Below are 17825 nucleotides of genomic sequence, written 5' to 3'. Positions count from 1 at the left end.
GTTGATTAAGAGTATCCAATGGTGATATTTTGCATATTTCTATTGCCAGGTCGTGCTATGGATTACCAGTGCTTTCTTTACTGCTGGAACTAGAGTCATTAGTATCTTAATTAATCATATTAGAGAGTCAGTTTCAGAAACCCCAGAACCAATTCAGAAAGCTCCTCCTTAAAATTATGATCCTTTAGAACCACTCTTGATACCAAAATCTGTATTATTCAAGTTTTCCCTAAGAAACAGAATAGATGTGTGTGTGTGTGTTTAGAGGGAGAGAGAGATTTATTTTAAGAAATTGGCTCATGTGATTATGGAGACTGACAAGTGCCCAGATCTGCGATCAGTAAGCTGGAGATTCAGGAGAGCTGATGGTGTAGTTTCAGTCCAAATGTTGGCAGGCTCAAGACCCAGAAAGCGCTAATATTTGTTTGAGTCTGAAGGTAGGAAAGAACCAGTATCCCAGAATGAATGAAGGCAGACAGGCAGATGGAGTTACCTCTTATTCCCAGGACTTTTTGTTCTATTCAGGACTTCAACTGGATCCCATTCAAAACTTATTGAATGCGGCCCACCTACACTGGAGAGTGAAATCTCCTTTACTCATTCTACCAATCCAAATACTAACCTCATCCAGAAACACCCTTACAGATACACCAAGAATATTCTTTGATCAAATGTCCCTGGGATACTCTGTTGTCCAGTCAAGTTAACATAAAATTAGCCATCACAGACACTAATTAACTTTTAATCCTAACAACTAATATACACATCTCTCTTATATGAGAAATTCTAATCGAGTGACATAGTTTCAGAATTACAAAGACTAATGTTACCCAATAATGTTACTTTTGACTCATCACATAACTTTAAGTATAAAATAATATTTTTCTCATTCTATATAATAAATCATTATGAACTTTCATTTAAGGTCTATTAAGGTATAATAAATCATTATGGACTCTCATCTTAGGGGTATTTTAAGGTACTTTAAATGTGAAAAAATATTTTTATTTAAGTTTTTTTTCATATCTGAATATATATGAGTGATGATCTAAAACGTATTTGACAAATTAGCTTAATAGAGCAAAAATCATAGTTTGTTTTATATAATTGATTTGTGGGGGAAAAACACATTTTCTTTAAAGGAATGAATTCTCAGGTAAAACACACTTTTCATAAAGTGACCTCTGATGCCTAGTTTCATTTCATGCTGTGACATCATAGTCAATGTTATTACACATGGAGACAATTATTAAAATGCTTTCATGTTTTGCAAGCAACTAGTTCTAACATTATTTGTATTTCTTAATTTCCTCCTTTCCTTTATGTTATAACTATCCTTCCAACCATTCCCACTTCCATCAGAAATAAAGTAACAAAAATGTAAATGCTCTAGTATTTATTACCTAAAATTGTTTAAAGAGCTATCTGTATGCCTGTAAAATCTAATCATGAAAAATATATATAGGATACATCAAAAAAGGACTTGCCTGGCCTGTGTGGCTCAGCAGTTGAGCATCTTCCTATGATCCAGGAGGTGTCAGTTCAATTTCTGGTCAGGACACATGCCTGGGTTTTGGGATTGATCCCCAGCAGGGGGAGTGCAGTGCAGGAGGCAGCCGATCAGTGACTCTCTCATCATTGAGGTTTCTATCTCTCTCTCCCTCTCCTTATCTCTAAAGTCAATTAAAATATTTTTTTTAAAAAGGTCTCAACATTAATATACTTAAAACAAATAGAGAATAATACCTTTAAGCTCAGCAGATATTCGCAAACTGCATAACAAATGCCAATTCCTTCTTCTGTATTAGTACCTCTGCCAAGTTCATCAATTAATATGAGTGATCTGTCATTAACATTATGCAGAATATATGCTATCTGAAAAATATAATTTCATCCTATTCATTATAGCCAAATGGCTGTCACTATCATAAAAAAAATGAGGAAAAATCCAGTCTCTTTATTAGTTCATCTGAAATATATTTTTATAGAGAAATTCAGCTGAGCAGAAGCTAACATACTGCTTTCTAAAAATCTCATGACTAATAATTCTAATAGAATAGCTGATATGTATATAGACATAAGCATAGGTGTATCAGACAAAAGAATAAATAACCAGCATCTAAAAATATTGATGTTTTAGATACAGTGAAATAAGCAAAACAATGAATTAACTGTTTAAATAAAGCATAAAGATGGTCATTTTCTTCTCCATAAATGACTAATCATTTTTCATAAAATACTCAGAACTGTACCCCAAACTTATTGTAACTTCTCCATAGCCTGTATATATGGAAAGAAAATTTTCGGAAAAAGCATCCAATCAAAGTCCACAGATTCCTGGTTAAACAAGTAAATTTAAATCCATGTCCAACAAAGACCAAGACTTTAACAGATGTTCCTTCTCCACTGAAGATTATTAATCTCCTTCTCAAGAAACAGAATTCCACCTTTATTATGTAATCACACAACAGTAACCTTCATGGCCATTTTACCTTGCTATGTATGGGTCTAAGCTTCTTGAGAGATAGGACTATTTAAAAATATAACTTAATCACCTACTATACTGCTATATTCTCCCATAGATATTCAATACATACTAAATAATTATATAAACATCATATACTGTGGGCAAACAATAACTTTATTCTACCTACAGAAAATTAGCCAACTGTATAGTGATCCAATAAGTCCTACCTACTAAAGATAGGCCAACAGCTATACTGAATTCCTTTAGCCCTTCAAGCCAACTTGACATTTGCTCAAATCAGAAATAGGTGATGATAAATACTCTGTTACAGGAAGTAAAAATTCTATAAGAGCACAGAATATAGGATGATTTTTAAAAGACTTCTAACACAGTGATCTTTTATAGAGGAACAATAGATACTATGTAAAATGTTCCTGAACAGGTCATCACTTTCTGAGAAGACGTCCATGTATCCCATATGAAAACATGAAAGTACATTTTTATCATTAAAGAACACTAGCTTTTTCTTTAAAACTGTTTTTCAATAAAACATTCATTGCCATTTCCACATAAGACAGAAATTAGGAAGCTGTCTTTGACTGCCCTCTGGCTCTTGTAGGGTAGTATATGCACATCTGCATGTTTTAGTTTAAGAATACTTTCTTACATGATGATTGACCGACCATTAGTGGCAGAATTTAATGTTTGTAACATAAGAAAAGTTTAGTTTGGGTACCTCTTTCATTTCCTTCATAAAAGTTGATGAATTTGTTTCTATATCATCATCAGTACTGATTCTTGTAAAAATCTGTTCAGCAATTCTAAAGGAAGAATATTCTGCTGGAACATATGATCCTGTAGAATATAAGATCAAAGTAAACTGAAATGTTTTTGTAAAATATTAGTACTAACATTTTGCACTTTCCACCACCTCAGATTATTTACTAGCCTATCTAAGGATTATGTGGTGGAAATATCACTGGATATGGAGTTAGAAAACATGGCCCTAGCTATGTTATTTATTGTATAACCTTGGGCAGCACTTAAATTCTCCCAGTCTTTTTCATATATAAAATAGAATACTTGCCCTATCTATTGTCCAAAGTTATTTGGAAGTTCAAATAAAATCGTATAGACTCAAGTACATTAGAAAGGTTTGTTATAACTGTGATAAAAATTTTAAGTAATAGTTAGATGATAAAGAACATTCAAAGTATAAAAATTTGAGGAAAATGCTTATAAAGCTAAAGTTGATAAAAGATAAAATCATTATTGAAAAAATATATTAGAAAATATCTGTTAGTAGAAATGTACAGAAATACAATCAGAATGAAAGTAAAATATTTAATTTTTTTGAAAGTTGAATTTTCATTTACGAGACTGTTTCTGCCTGAGAAGTTATCAAGCTAACCAATCTAAAATATTCATCTTTTGAAAACAAGTCTATCTGATTAATACAATTACCTCTAAATGAAATGGCATATAAAAGGCATTCTGAAGTCATAAGAAGATAAAAATATACAAAAAGTTGAATGGGAAAAGTATCAAGTATACAGAACTCAATATAGACAAAATGGTGAAGTAATGGGAGTAAAAAAACACAGCCAGACTATTCCAGGGTTTAAAATAAAGTTAAGGATGAAGAATGGGGTATACTTCTGAGAAATAAGGAGGAGTAGCAAAAGAAAGCAAAAATCAGGATTCTTCTACTAATAATAATAACAGTAATGATGACTGCCCCTCAGAAAACAGATTTCTTAAATATAATTTATAGGATTATCAGAAGGTGTAAGTGGGAAAATAAATGTGAAAGTACCAAGTACAAAATACAGCATATATGACATATGTTTATGTTTTCTCCTCTCTCTTACCTCCACCAAAAAGGCTCCTAACATTTATCTAAATTATTACAGAAGCCTCCTGGCTGGTATTTTGCTTCTGGTCTGGCTCGCATCTAACCATACATCAACCAGAGTGATCTAAAGTCAAATCCGATCATGCCATTCTCTTGCCTAAATTTCAATAGCTCCCTACAGATTTCTGGATGAAGTTCATTCTCCTTAGTTAAGTTCCTAAGGCCCTTCACAATCTGACCCCTGCCCATCTCTCCAGTTTTATTCCATGCTACTTCTCACAGCCCATCTTTGTTCTACAAAGCAAAGGAACTACAAGGCCTCTGGATTCCTTATAGTTCCTTGGGACTATCATACTTTTTTTTTTTTTTTTGCTTCTATGCTTAAGAACATGTTCTTAATCTCTGCCTGAGAAGTCTCCTTCTTTCTCATACTCTTCCCTTGAGTCCGAATCATTTTATATACATTATTTCAATCTTTACAACTATTCTCAGAAGCAGGTACTATTAGAATTTTCATTTACAGACAGGAAAACTAAGGAGGTTAAATAATTTGCCTAAGATCACATAACTAGTAACTTGAAAAACTAACTGTAGTTCCAAAGCCTATGTTCTTAACTTCTATGCTTTTTTTTTTTTTTTTTAAATCCTCACCTGAGGATATATTTTCCATTGCTTTTCAGAGAGAGTGGAAGGGAAAGAGAGAGAGGGAGAGAGGGAAGAGGAGAGAGAGGGAAGGGGAAGGGGGGGGAGGGGGAGAGAGAGAGAGAGAGAGAGAGAGAGATATTGATTGATTGATTGATTGATTGATTGATTGATTGATTGATTGGTTGCCTCCGGCATGAGCCCCAATCAGGGCTGAGCCTGCAACCGAATCTGGGACCCTTCAGTCCACCAGTCGACTCTCTAACCACTGAACCAAACCGGCTACGGCAACTTCCATGCATTTCAAATCCTACTGTTTCCTTTATGATAGGATCATATGAGATATTATATAAACTTTTAGATATTTCAGAGGTTTAAGATAGACAGTGAAAAGAGAAGTATAATAATTTTCTTCAAATATGTGAAGGGCTATTATTAGGGCAGACTAGATTATTCTGTGATGCACAGAAGATAAGAATTAGGAGTAGAAGTTAGAGTAAGTCAAATTTCAATTCAATATAATGAATGCTCTCACAATTAGTGCTGTCAATAATTGGATAGCTTGTTTTTTAAAGGACACAGCTCCTCATAACTATTCAAACACAAGTAGGATTATGTTACATATGAATCTGTATTCTTATAAGGAGAGGGAAATTAGCTAAGATGTTCTTTTAATTCCAATAAAACTATAAACTCAATAAAATATTTATCATTCATTCATTCATCTCCAATTTTCTTTCTCAGTAAAAAGGGTAAATCAGCAGTGTACCATTAATGTTATCATTGTTGTATTTCCCTTACAATCATTACTTTAGACCAGGATTTCTCAAACACAGCACTTACTAACAACTTCGGCTGGGTAAATCTTTCTTGTGTTTGTGGAGGTGGAAGGGGAAGGGAAGCTGTCCTGTGCATTGCAGGATGTTTAGCAGCATCCCTGCACTCTACAGTCCCTTCAGTTGTGACACCAAAAATGTCTTCAAATATTGCCTAATAACAGGGGGAGAGGGGAACCAAATCACCCATGGTTGAGAACCACAGCATTAGGACCAATCCTCTAATCTCTGATTCATACTGTGTCAAGGAAACCCAGTTTTCAGAGACAAGAATTTGTGCCTCTACACCAAGAAATATGCAACAATGTTGGGTCAGTGACAGCCATTTATATGCATGTGTGTGCACATGTGTGTAATGTATCAATTGCTGTGGACAAGTTATTGGTATCCCCTTAAATTAAATAAGGGAAATGCTTATCTGACCAATGTTATAACTTTGGAAAAATCTTATATGGGTTATTAAAGGCAGCAGTTTATCCTACTTATTTCACATTTTCTCACAACAAAGTTTTGTTTTTGATAATTATATTCAATTTAGTAATAATTGATTCAACATTAACAGTTATAGTAAGGAAGTCTCTACTTCTGTTATATTCCACAAAATTTTTATTATAATCCAATCTAAAACTAGATAAAGCTTAATAAATACCAAATCCTAAAAGTTATGGTCTACATACTAGAAACTACTATATAAATTTTTAGGTAAGAAAATCTACCGCAAACTGTTCTTGGGTTAATCAGATACCAGGATCTAAAATATCAGGCACAAAACATTTTAAATGGGAAGCAGAACTGGTAACTATAAAGTAGGCCACAACTTACCAATCTGGGCCATAATCTGACAAAGTGCAATCTGTTTTAAATATGTGGATTTTCCACTCATATTTGGTCCAGTTATGATCAAAAAATTACTCCCCTCTGTAATATAGGTATTGTTGGCAACAGGTTTTTCCACAGATATTCTTTCAAGAATGGGATGCCATCCCTGTTTGATTGCTAAAGTATCAGTAAACTCTGGCCGAACTAAAGAAAAAAATAGAATGATTTTTGAAAGATTAGTCTATATTTATACTTAAAGATTTTGAGGTGTGTGTACACTGTGACACCTTGGTGATTTTACTGGGGTCAATTTTGAACAATAACATTAAGGTATTATTTTATCCCAAATAACATATAATTATATATATCCCTCTAAATTATAACTGACACACTCTAAACACCATCATTTTAATTCACTTCCAGGGAACTCTTGGATTTTGTTCCCTGTCATCCTAGGCTCCAAAAAAGTTCATAACATTTTCAGATTTATCTGTATTAAGAAGAATCAACTAGCCATTGATACTAATTTTAAAATAACAATCAATCACTGGTACTACAAAATTGCACATTACTTAATCCCCACCTTAAGCATTATTTCAAATCTGGCATACTTAGCTTTTCGAATGAGGTATAAACATAGAGTGAAACTAAATATAAAAATAATTTTATGTCCAAACCCTTATAAAATTTTATCTAAAATGAAATCTCAGAGGCTACAGAAAACATACACAAAAGGTAGTTAATTTATAGAAACAAATAATGATCAGATCTCTATGGATACTTTTTGAGGTAAAGGGAGAAGGAAGGAATATAAAATGTTGCATTACTCTAGATGAAACACATGGATAAACTTGAAAGCATTCATTATAAAAGTGAAGTTGGTTAGAAAAAATATTTTTAATTACTTTGAAATATTTTTAACACCAAAAACTCATTATTCAAGATGGTCCCTCTCAAATTAAAATGAAGCATCATCAAGTATCTTAATAGTTAAGAAAACTACTATTAAGATTAGCTGATCCCTGAGGTAAGTCCTTTATCCAAAAGGAAATACAAAAGATTGAAAAGTTTGGGCCTATAAAATACTAATTTAAAAAGTTAACATTTACATAAAAATTTAGAAATATTTAAAAATATTTATAGTCATTCTCATTACAAAAAAATTAGCATAATATTTTGGAAATGTTACTGCTGATTATAGGAAGACATTTTAATGTTATTAAGTTCATAATTATTTAACCTTAATTATCACATACTAGTTCTGCAAATTTGTGTACTAGAGTATGGTTATTATTGATAAGTTAAATAAGAAATTTCAAGGGGATAATTTGAATTATTCATTTAATATTAGAAAATTGCTTAACACTTATATTTAAGGACTGTACAAAAATAAATTATATAATTCTTTTTATATATATTTAAAGTTTCTTTATCTTTATTCTTATAAATAATATATTATTATAAAATATATAAAGTTATGTAATCCTTGATTCTAGGATGCTCAGATCTAAGAAGCTAGTTTAGAAAATGCTCACTTTGGAGGTTCATTTCTCTCGTGTCTATTAGTATTAGTCACACTGCTTTTCTAATGAGTCTTCAGATTGAAACTTTATAAATTTAGATCATTGTAATTTTCACCAAGGAAACAGCTCTGTAGTCTTTCTTATTTTGGGAACCTTTAAAATTTCTTGCAGATTTTTGGGGTTTTTTTCTGATTTGTCAATTTCTCAGTAAATAATTTTCTGACTTTTAAAAGAAATTTTAAGGGCAATTTCACTTTCTCTATTTTAAGTAAGTTTAGAACCAGAGGCAAGAGACTACATTTCAGATAAAAAAATTCGAAATATTCATAATTGTTATATAAAATTGCTTGAATGGAAAACAAATTTTAGTATGCAACATACTTATTCCAAGGAAAGTAACTTACCATAGTCAGAAAGAGTACAGGCATGAGCAAATGACAGTAGCATATCCAGCATTGACACAGTGTCTGCCAGTTTATATAAACAGTGAATATGTTCATAAATTTCACTAAGCAGTTTGCACACTATCCTGAAAGAACACGTTTGGGAAGATAAGTAATGCTTTTTAAAGAGGGCCATACAATCTAACTGTAAAACAATATTAAATGCATTGCCTGAAGTAAAATAACATTCACATTTGAGTTGTACACTACAGAGAGTCTATTGTTCTACTGTCACTTTGTAGACAGGAGGAAATTGAGGCTCATACTCAAGGTCACAGCTACTTAGTAGCAAAGAAGCCATCTTCTGTGTGTTAGCAGCATGTTTTTGAAATTCATGGTTGCTTTTTATTAAATCTTAATGAAATAAACTTTTATTAATAAAAATATTTTTATATATAGGTTAAGTCTTCACTATACTTCAACAGATCCCATCTGCTAATTTTATGATTTTGCTTATGTTAAATTCACCACAAAAGCTATCATGTATTTCCTCTCACCCATATATTCTCTCTCATACATAACAACATAATTATTTAAGCTTTTATGTAGCAGAGTTATCATAATTGTACATAAAAGGTTTTCCCTTACAAGGAAAAATATGTTCTCTAAACGTACTGCATCATATAATTTTTGTGGTCTAAACCCTGAAATTGTTTTGAAAGCCCAACATTTCTCTTCATCATCTCAGCTCACCAATTCTAAATGTCCTATTCCTTATTTCTAGCTGTATTGCAACTGTTTCATGAACAGCAAGAGACTGGCATTACTGTGATGTTGCTGTCCAAGGAGTAAAGCATGAGAAGTTGAAGGGCTTACATACCATAAGAAGAGAGTAAACTAAATGAAACCCAAAATAAACCCAGGATGTGCCGAGTTCTACATTATGGTGGAAGTATCAGTAGTAATGGGGATTATCTGGCCAATTAGATTTGCCCAAAAGTTTCTCTGAGATTCACTGATCCCAATCACAATGATAGTTTTAATTGTTTGTACAGGAAATGTTCTTTCTTTGCTAACATTTATTATGCAATCAGACAAAAAGTCAATTAACGAAGTTTATTATAGTGCCTCAAATTAAACCAATTTAATTCAATATGCAAAAATTTCAAATGCTCTTACATATAAGTCATGTGATAGATTTCTCTCAAAGACTCTTGGCATCTTTCATTCATTTTAATTAAATCTGCTGATGTAAAGCTATAAGAATTTTTCACTTTAGAAATCTGTTAGGAAATAAAAGAATAAAAGTCAAGATACGTGTACACTCCTAGGAACTAAAACATACAGATCTTAAACAATAAAAATATAGGTATTTAGGTTAGTCACTTTAATTTTTCATATACAGTTTCACAGAGAAAGTCCCAAATAATGTTTGTGAATGAGAAAAGGAAGATCACATCTAAAATTAAAGCAGAATTTTTTAACTTAGTCCATCTGATATGACTGTTTTTATAGGTCTTAAAATGACCATGTAAAAATGTTTAAAAACTACATCTTATAAACAAGTAATACACATGATACACATCAGTAGTCTTCACTCCATCCCTGACCACTGTTTTAGGCCTTGCCCCATAACTGAACGTCACACAATCTCTAACCTCATTACTAAGTCTCAACCTATTCTTCACTTCATCCATCCATATTACTTGGTAATACAGTATATATTTTAAAACCCTGAAATTTAAATGGTTTGTTTTTGTAAAAAGTGACTCCCTGGGAACAGAGAAAGTAAATATTAGAGTAGGTTAGATTTTCCCAAACTGGTGTATTATGTAGGAGTTAATATGTATATAGGGAAAAATATTTCCCTGGTCCAAAAGTTTGGCAATATTGGATTAAAATAAGTTAAGTAGATTTCTCTACTTCAGTCCTTTTAAACCTTTAATAGGCAAATGTGCACTAGAGAACTACCTAAAATGAGATGGTACAGTATTTTCTAAATTTCTTTGATCAAAAACATCCTTTGGACTTTCTCCATTCTCCTTTTTTACCCATACCAAGCTCCCAAAACTGTGGGAAGCACTGTTTGGTATTTCTCTAAAAAAAAAAAAACCTTCTAAATCACTGTTAGATTGTACAGCTGCTAGGTGGGTAGGTAAGAGAAGTAGCAATACACAGGACATTCAGAAATTTGGCATGTAAAACTCAAGGAGTGCCTGAAAATATGTAAATGTAATCCTGAAAAATCAGAACAATAGTTTCCTAACCAAACTCTAGAGTGTACCTTAATAAACTCTGAAGGAAGCTGATCATTGGGTAGGGCTGTGCAATCTATAGTCATCTGGATGAAAAATCCTCTAGCAGAGCTAAAGCTTGTCCTTAAAGGAAGACTGTATTTTTCTGCTAGCTGCGATATCATCCCTAGTGACCAGAAAAAAGAAAAACAAAACAAAGAAATTTTAATGAGAAATTATCTTTTCTGTTTAAAAATATCACATTCCTTTTTTCTTCTTATTTTATATACAAATAGGTCTTGTTATACTTTTAAACCCTAAAGATTTTTAACATCTAAAATATCTAGTTAAGTATTCTTTTTAAAAAATTGTACAGCAAAGCTAGTCATTTTGATTGGTATTTTGAAGGTAAAAAAATTGTAAAAATTAAAATAAAAAAATAAAACCAAGACTGTTTTATACTCTCTGTATTAGGAATGTTAGTTTTTGGCTCGTTATTCATTCTATTTTTTTCAAAAGAAAGAGAACATATAAATTATTATAATCATTAATTCACAATAAGAAATTCCTCTACAAAACAGTTTACAAAATATTCCGAAATGAAAATTGGTGATTCATCAAATAAAATTCAAAAAGAAATCCAAATCTCCCTATAAACTTCAAACTCACTACAAAGTTCTGAGTTTATATTTTTAACATGATAACCATTAATGGTTTGAACAATACTTAAGAAAACTAACATCTTTATTCCAAAGCAGGTGCTCCAACAATTTTCTTTCTTTTATCAGTGGTACCATCATTCTCAGGCAAGAAATCTCAGCACCAATGGCTACATTTCCCTTTGCCATGCCCACATCTACTCATTAACTCTCATCAATTCTTTCTTCAATCTTTGCATTTTTCTCCTCCCCATACACATAGCTCTCAACCTAAATAATGCTTTAACTTGTAATAGTTTAAAATGGTCTCCCTGTCTCCACTGCTCCACTCAAATTCATTCAATAATACAGAATCTTCTTGATCAATTTTGCTCCACAGAGCGTCTGAGTGTCTCTTCATTCTCCTTGGGGAAAAATACAAACTCCTGGCCTTTAAAGACTAAATTCTGGTCTCCAGTCTACATTGCTGACCATATCTCTTACTAGTTCTGTAAGAGAATGCCCTGTTCAATTTTAACAAATTTCCTCACGAACCCTTGAGGTTTACTCATGCTTTGTGCTTCAGTTTGTACAGTGCTAGTGGGTGGAATTCCTTCTGGCTATTCTGTCTACTAAAAACAGTCCCATCCTCTATGCTTCCACAACCAGTTACTCTCTGGCCCCTCTAACCTGCTATATTTTTCTTTGTATCTTATATTGATGTAAGATTTTAAGATATAATCAGATATATGTCATTGATAAATATCAATATTGATATATATAATTATATATACACACACATACACCCATGTGTATGTGTGTGTATATTTTTTAATTTTTTTTGTCTGTCTCCTCTACTACAATATAAGCTCCATGAAGATGGACTTTGTCTTGTTCACTATGTATTCCCAGTCCCCAGAACAGTGTCTACATTTACTAGCTCAGTAAATACAGAGGTGGGCGAAAGTAGGTTTACAGTTGTTCATATAGGAAATAATGCAATAATTAATAAATAATACAAGAATAAACTCTGTGTTTCGTGTACTCACAACTGTAAACAGACTTTTACCCACCCCTGTATTTGTTAAATTATTGTACTGGCTCAAATGCCCCCTCTTCTAGACAAAAATGGGATCTCTTCCTCCACTGAAACCCTTTAGTACTGATAGCCTGCATTTTTTATGTAGTTTCTACATAATGTTGTATACAGGTACTTCTATATTTAACTTTGGAGAAAAAATAGACATAACACTTTGTAATCTTTATTTTATATAAAAAAATGTTCCTTAAATGATAGTATTTGTTAACTTTACCTGTTTTAATAACAAAAAATAAATTTAAAATATGCATGGCAGGTTATCACAAGCAAAAAAGCATAGCATATCTAAGAAGTTTGTTTTATTTCTAGAAAACAAAAAAATATGCTCAAGTTATTAAATTACCTGCTATGTCATCTACAATCTCTGTATATGTTCTTCTAGCTATGTCGAGAAATTCATTTATGTTAGACCTCACTGCATAGCACTTCTGAGTCCTCATGTTCAGGCATCCTTTCATGTATCTTACATCATCATTAATTACTGTTTTAATCTTTTCAAGTATGATTCCAAACCTAAAAAAGAACATTATGGTTAATAAGACAAATACTTATAATTTATAATTTGAGTAACAGTTAATAATAGCAAATAACATAGTTTCTTAAATCACTGTTGAAAATTATGTTGAAAATAAATAATTAAGCAATATATATATATATTTAAATTTACATGAGTTAGAACTGCGACTATGTCAATTTTAAATTACTTTGTTGGACTAGACTCTTAAAACAATATGAGGCCACCAAGAACAATTCTACAACTGCTAGAAAACAGATCTCCCAAATAATACATACTGACTGTGCCCATGAATATAAAATATATCCCAGAACAACTATTATAAAAATGCTGGCTTCATGCTCATTGACTCAATAAACATTTACTTATACCATGTATTAACCACTGTGTTAGGTGCAAAGATTCAAAGGCGGATTAACATATGGTCCTTGCATATGGGGCAAGGGAGACTAAACGTAGTACTACAAGACAACATAAAAGTGATTAAGTACAGTGCTCATGTAAACCAGAAGTCTGGTAACACCTATTTCTCTAACCTTTTGTTTTATTCTGTTCTATATTTTATTTGTAATTAATTCAGTTTTATTATAAACCTCAATTGGTAGCCTTACATAAGATCTGAACCTTAAATCAATGGAATAGGAGTTCTTAAGTATCACAAGTCTTTTTGGTCAAGAACCAAGGTGCTACTGCTACAAGTAATATTAACTGTATTTAGATCTTATTCAGTATTGATGTCTACTATTTTTTGGTTATATTAGGCCCTTCATGCTTCAACAAGATAGAAAAAATATTTTCATATTTGCAAGTCTTTCCAGAGAGAATGGATAAAAAAAGATATTGCGTATGATTTTTTAAAAAAATATATCTTTACCGATTTCAGAGAGAGGGAGAGGGAGAGAGAGATAGAAACATCAATGATGAGAGCGCCATTGATCGGCTGCAGCCCGCAACCTGGGCATATGCCCTGACCGAGAATCGAACCCCGATCTCCTGGATTCTAGGTTGATGCTCAACTGCTGAGCCACACCCGGCCAGGCTGCATATGATTTTTTAATGCTATTCTAATTGTCTATTAACACAAATACTCAATATGCTGTTACCCTGCTCTAGCCGGTTTTGCTCAGTGGTTAGAGCATCGGCCCTCGGACTGAAGGGTCTCAGATTCAATTTCGGACAACGGAATGTACCTCAGTTACAGGCTCAATCCCTGGCCTATCAGGGCAGAAACTGGAGGCAACCAGGCAACCAATCAATGTGTATCTCTCACATTAATGTGTGTGTGTGTGTGTGTGTGTGTGTGTGTGTGTCTCTCTCTCCCTTCCATTCTATCTGAAAATCAATGGAAAAAATATCCTTAGGTGAGGATTATATATATATATATATATATATATATATATATATATATATATATGTATATATATATATATATATGTGTGTGTGTGTGTGTGTGTGTGTATGTATATATATATATGTATATACACACATATATACACACACACATATATATATGCTGTTACTCTATTTATTGGTATTTACAAGATAAAATGTATAGTTAGAATTTTGATGAATAGTTTGATGAATAGTTTAAAGGTTCTCTTAACCAAAGCTCAAGTAATTGTTTTGCAGAATATAACTGGAGTCCTTAAAATCAGTTACAATCAGGAAGAAAGGGAGAATCCTGATATTTTATTAACAGTTGAGTGACAAAGACCTCTTATCTTCCAAGGAACCATAGTAAGCTCTTAATAAAGGTGTGTTACAGTTCTTCAGAGCAATCTATTAAAGAATAAAATAAAAATAGTTAAGGATAATAAACTATGTCATTATTCACACATAGCATTTTACATTTGTTCAGTACTTTAAAGCTTACCAAGTGCTTTCTTGCTTCATCTTCTCATATATATACTCATAAAATACATTTTAGGTATGCAGGTGAGAACAGATGGTATCTTTCCATATAAAGAGCACAAGGCCAATAAGTGGCCTCCACTGATTCATTATTATGACTTTTATTTTTCTTGTCTCCCAACTAGTTGTTAACATCCAACTACTTATTAGAGGTAGGTACTTAAACAGCTATCATTGTACATCTGGAGTACTTTACATATATTTCCAAATTTTGTGCTAAATTTCCATTAAACTAAAAAAGTGCTCTTTATATTCAAAAATAGAGCAATTTCTCCATTTTATATAGTAAAAGTAGGGATTTTATTTTGCCTAATGGAAACTATAAGTGGTCATTATTTGAATAAACAGAAAACAGGAGGAGAGAACATAAACTGATATTTTAGTTTACTATGAGGCAATAGCAATAATATTTTTTGCTTATGAATACAAAATAATATTTATACACTGATAAAAACTAAACATTTCAGGAAAGCATAAGGAAAAACACTTTAATCACTCATACTTCTACCACCCTTCCAAAGACAAATAATCTAAATATTATGGTACATTTCCTGTCACTTCTTTAAATAAAAAATAAATTATCATTGCATGTTCCTTTTCTCCCCCACTTAATATTATATCATAAGCATTAAAAAAAATTTATAGAAAAATTTGAAATAATTCCTAATATGTATTCTACCCTGTGGGAAGCAAAGAGTCTCTTCCCCTTGTTATTGGAGTTCTATGTTAATTATAATTTATAATATAAATAATGCTGCAATCACCATCACTGGGTATAAATCTTGGTCAACATTTCTTAAGAGTTCTTTTGGACAGATTTCTAGAAGTAGTATTACAGGATCAAAAGTCACATGTTTCAAAATTTTCCTCTACAATATGTACAACTTGTATTCCTACCAGCTATGTCTCACTGTTCTCACTGTTCTCTCATTAGCATTAAGTTGTACTTTGATTTCCATTTGGGGGTCATTTTCCTTATTTCTACTGTTATTCTAGTATTTTCTTTAAAAATTACACAAGTTTTATGATGCAGAAATTAGTATTTTGTCTATTTGCTATAAATTTTTCCTATATTTCTTTGGCTTTTACTTTGCCTTTGACATATCAAAATTTGAAATTTGTTTCACTAACTCCATCAATTTTGGGAGAAGTCTTATTATTATACCTCTTTCATTCTAAGAAAGATGACAATACTTTTGATATCTTTTACCAAAATGCTTTTATTATATATATTTATCTGAATGAACTCTATAAAAATACTTCCACATTTATCATTATTTTTTCTTTTAAAAAAAAGCAGTTCTTTTGTCATTTTAATTTTAAAAATCTTTTGCACAGGATAGTATTTTAAAATTGATGAGAACATTGCCATTTTGTGACCATAAAAGTAACAATTACTTCAGGTAAGAGTTGCAATAAATACTAAAATCAATGAGTGAAAATCTGATGAGAAACAGAATATTTTACACAGTCCCAAAGTATCTCTCCATACATTACTTATAACTCTGAAAAGAAAAAACTGATCAAAGTTAATGTCACCAAGCATAGGGAAATGACATCATGAGAAAGATACTATTTTTTTACCCTAGTCAGTTTGGCTCAGTGGTTAGAGTGTTGGCCCACCGACTGAAGGATCCCGGGTTTGACTCCAGCCAAGGGCATGTACCTCGATTGCAGGCTCGAATCCCCGGCCCCAGCTGGGGTGCCTGCCAGAGGCAACCAACAGATGTGTCTTTCTCACATTAATGTTTGTTTCTCTCTCTCTCTCTCTCTCTCCCTCTCTCTCTCTCTTTCTCTTTCTCTCCCTCTCCCTGTCCCTCTCTCTCCCTCCCCTCCCCCCTCTACTCTCTGTGAAAAGCAATGGAAAAAATATCCTCAGGTGAGGATTAAAAAAGATACAACATTTTTACAGAGTATTACTGCCAAAAATGCATAAGCTGAATTTAACCATGAATAAATACACAAATTGAAGACTATCCTATAAAACAACTGACCCTTTCCCTTCAAAATATCAGTATCATAACCGACAAAGAAATGTGGAGAAAATTTTTAGTTTAAACGAGTACAAAAAAATATGATATTAAATACAATGCATGATCCTGGACTAAACCCTATAGCAGGGGGCAGGGGGGAATCCATAAAGAACATTATTAGGAAAATTGGAAATTTTGAATATGGGCTATACATTATATAACAGTAGTCTATTAATGCTGCATATCCTGAATTTTATAATCATATGTGTTTATGTAAAAGAGTATCTTTGTTCTTAGGAGACAGACACTTTAGTATTTATGTACTACATCTTATTCTCAGATAGTTCAGTAAGAACAATAATAGTAAGCATAATATGTGTGTGTGTGTGTTGTGCATGCAAAGAGAAAGAATATGGGAATTAATTATACTATTATTACAACTTTCACTAAGTTTGAAATTTTTCAAAACAAAACGTTTAAAAATACTGATGTCTAAACATGTTTTGTACAATATAGACACATATAAATTACCTTTAAAGGATCCACAAGTTCCAAGGTATGTTTTAGGTATATTAAATTTGTTATCTTTGATTCAGCTGCATTAACCTATTAACATAAAAATCCAAATGTAGATACCATAAATATTTAATACAAAAATGGGTTTTCCTCTAAAACATTCTACACTTTTCGTATTTCATTCACCTTTTATATATCAGCTTAGCCAGGATGCCTGCCAGCCTAAACAATGTTTAGAAATTACTGACCCATCATAATAAGACTAGTGCACTAGTCTCCAAAAGTCTGACAATGAAAAGAGTTCACCTCCACACCCTAACCAGTATGGCTCAGTGGTTACAGATCAGCCCTTGGACTGAAGGGTCACAGGTTCGATTCCAGTCACGTACCTTGTTGGCAGGCTCGATCCCCAGCC

The 17825-nt window shown here is 32.2% G+C and overlaps 1 protein-coding gene across 1 annotated transcript in view; it reads right to left on the bottom strand.

The window, feature by feature from the left end:
• MSH4 (mutS homolog 4) overlaps positions 1 to 17825 on the bottom strand; it is a gene marked incomplete at both ends in the record, with an annotated part of 52756 nt that overhangs the window by 14747 nt on the left and 20184 nt on the right. The window contains 9 exons of the mRNA XM_081145370.1: positions 1747 to 1875; positions 3204 to 3322; positions 6623 to 6823; positions 8547 to 8671; positions 9705 to 9808; positions 10810 to 10946; positions 12840 to 13009; positions 14725 to 14789; positions 17426 to 17500. Coding sequence (XP_081001496.1) covers positions 1747 to 1875; positions 3204 to 3322; positions 6623 to 6823; positions 8547 to 8671; positions 9705 to 9808; positions 10810 to 10946; positions 12840 to 13009; positions 14725 to 14789; positions 17426 to 17500 — 1125 coding nt within the window. The remainder of the gene's footprint in view (positions 1 to 1746; positions 1876 to 3203; positions 3323 to 6622; positions 6824 to 8546; positions 8672 to 9704; positions 9809 to 10809; positions 10947 to 12839; positions 13010 to 14724; positions 14790 to 17425; positions 17501 to 17825) is intronic.

Source organism: Miniopterus schreibersii, assembly GCF_964146895.1.
Source record: "Miniopterus schreibersii genome assembly, chromosome: 8".
Classification (NCBI taxonomy): domain Eukaryota; kingdom Metazoa; phylum Chordata; class Mammalia; order Chiroptera; family Miniopteridae; genus Miniopterus; species Miniopterus schreibersii.
This window is presented reverse-complemented; position numbering and strand designations above follow the sequence as displayed.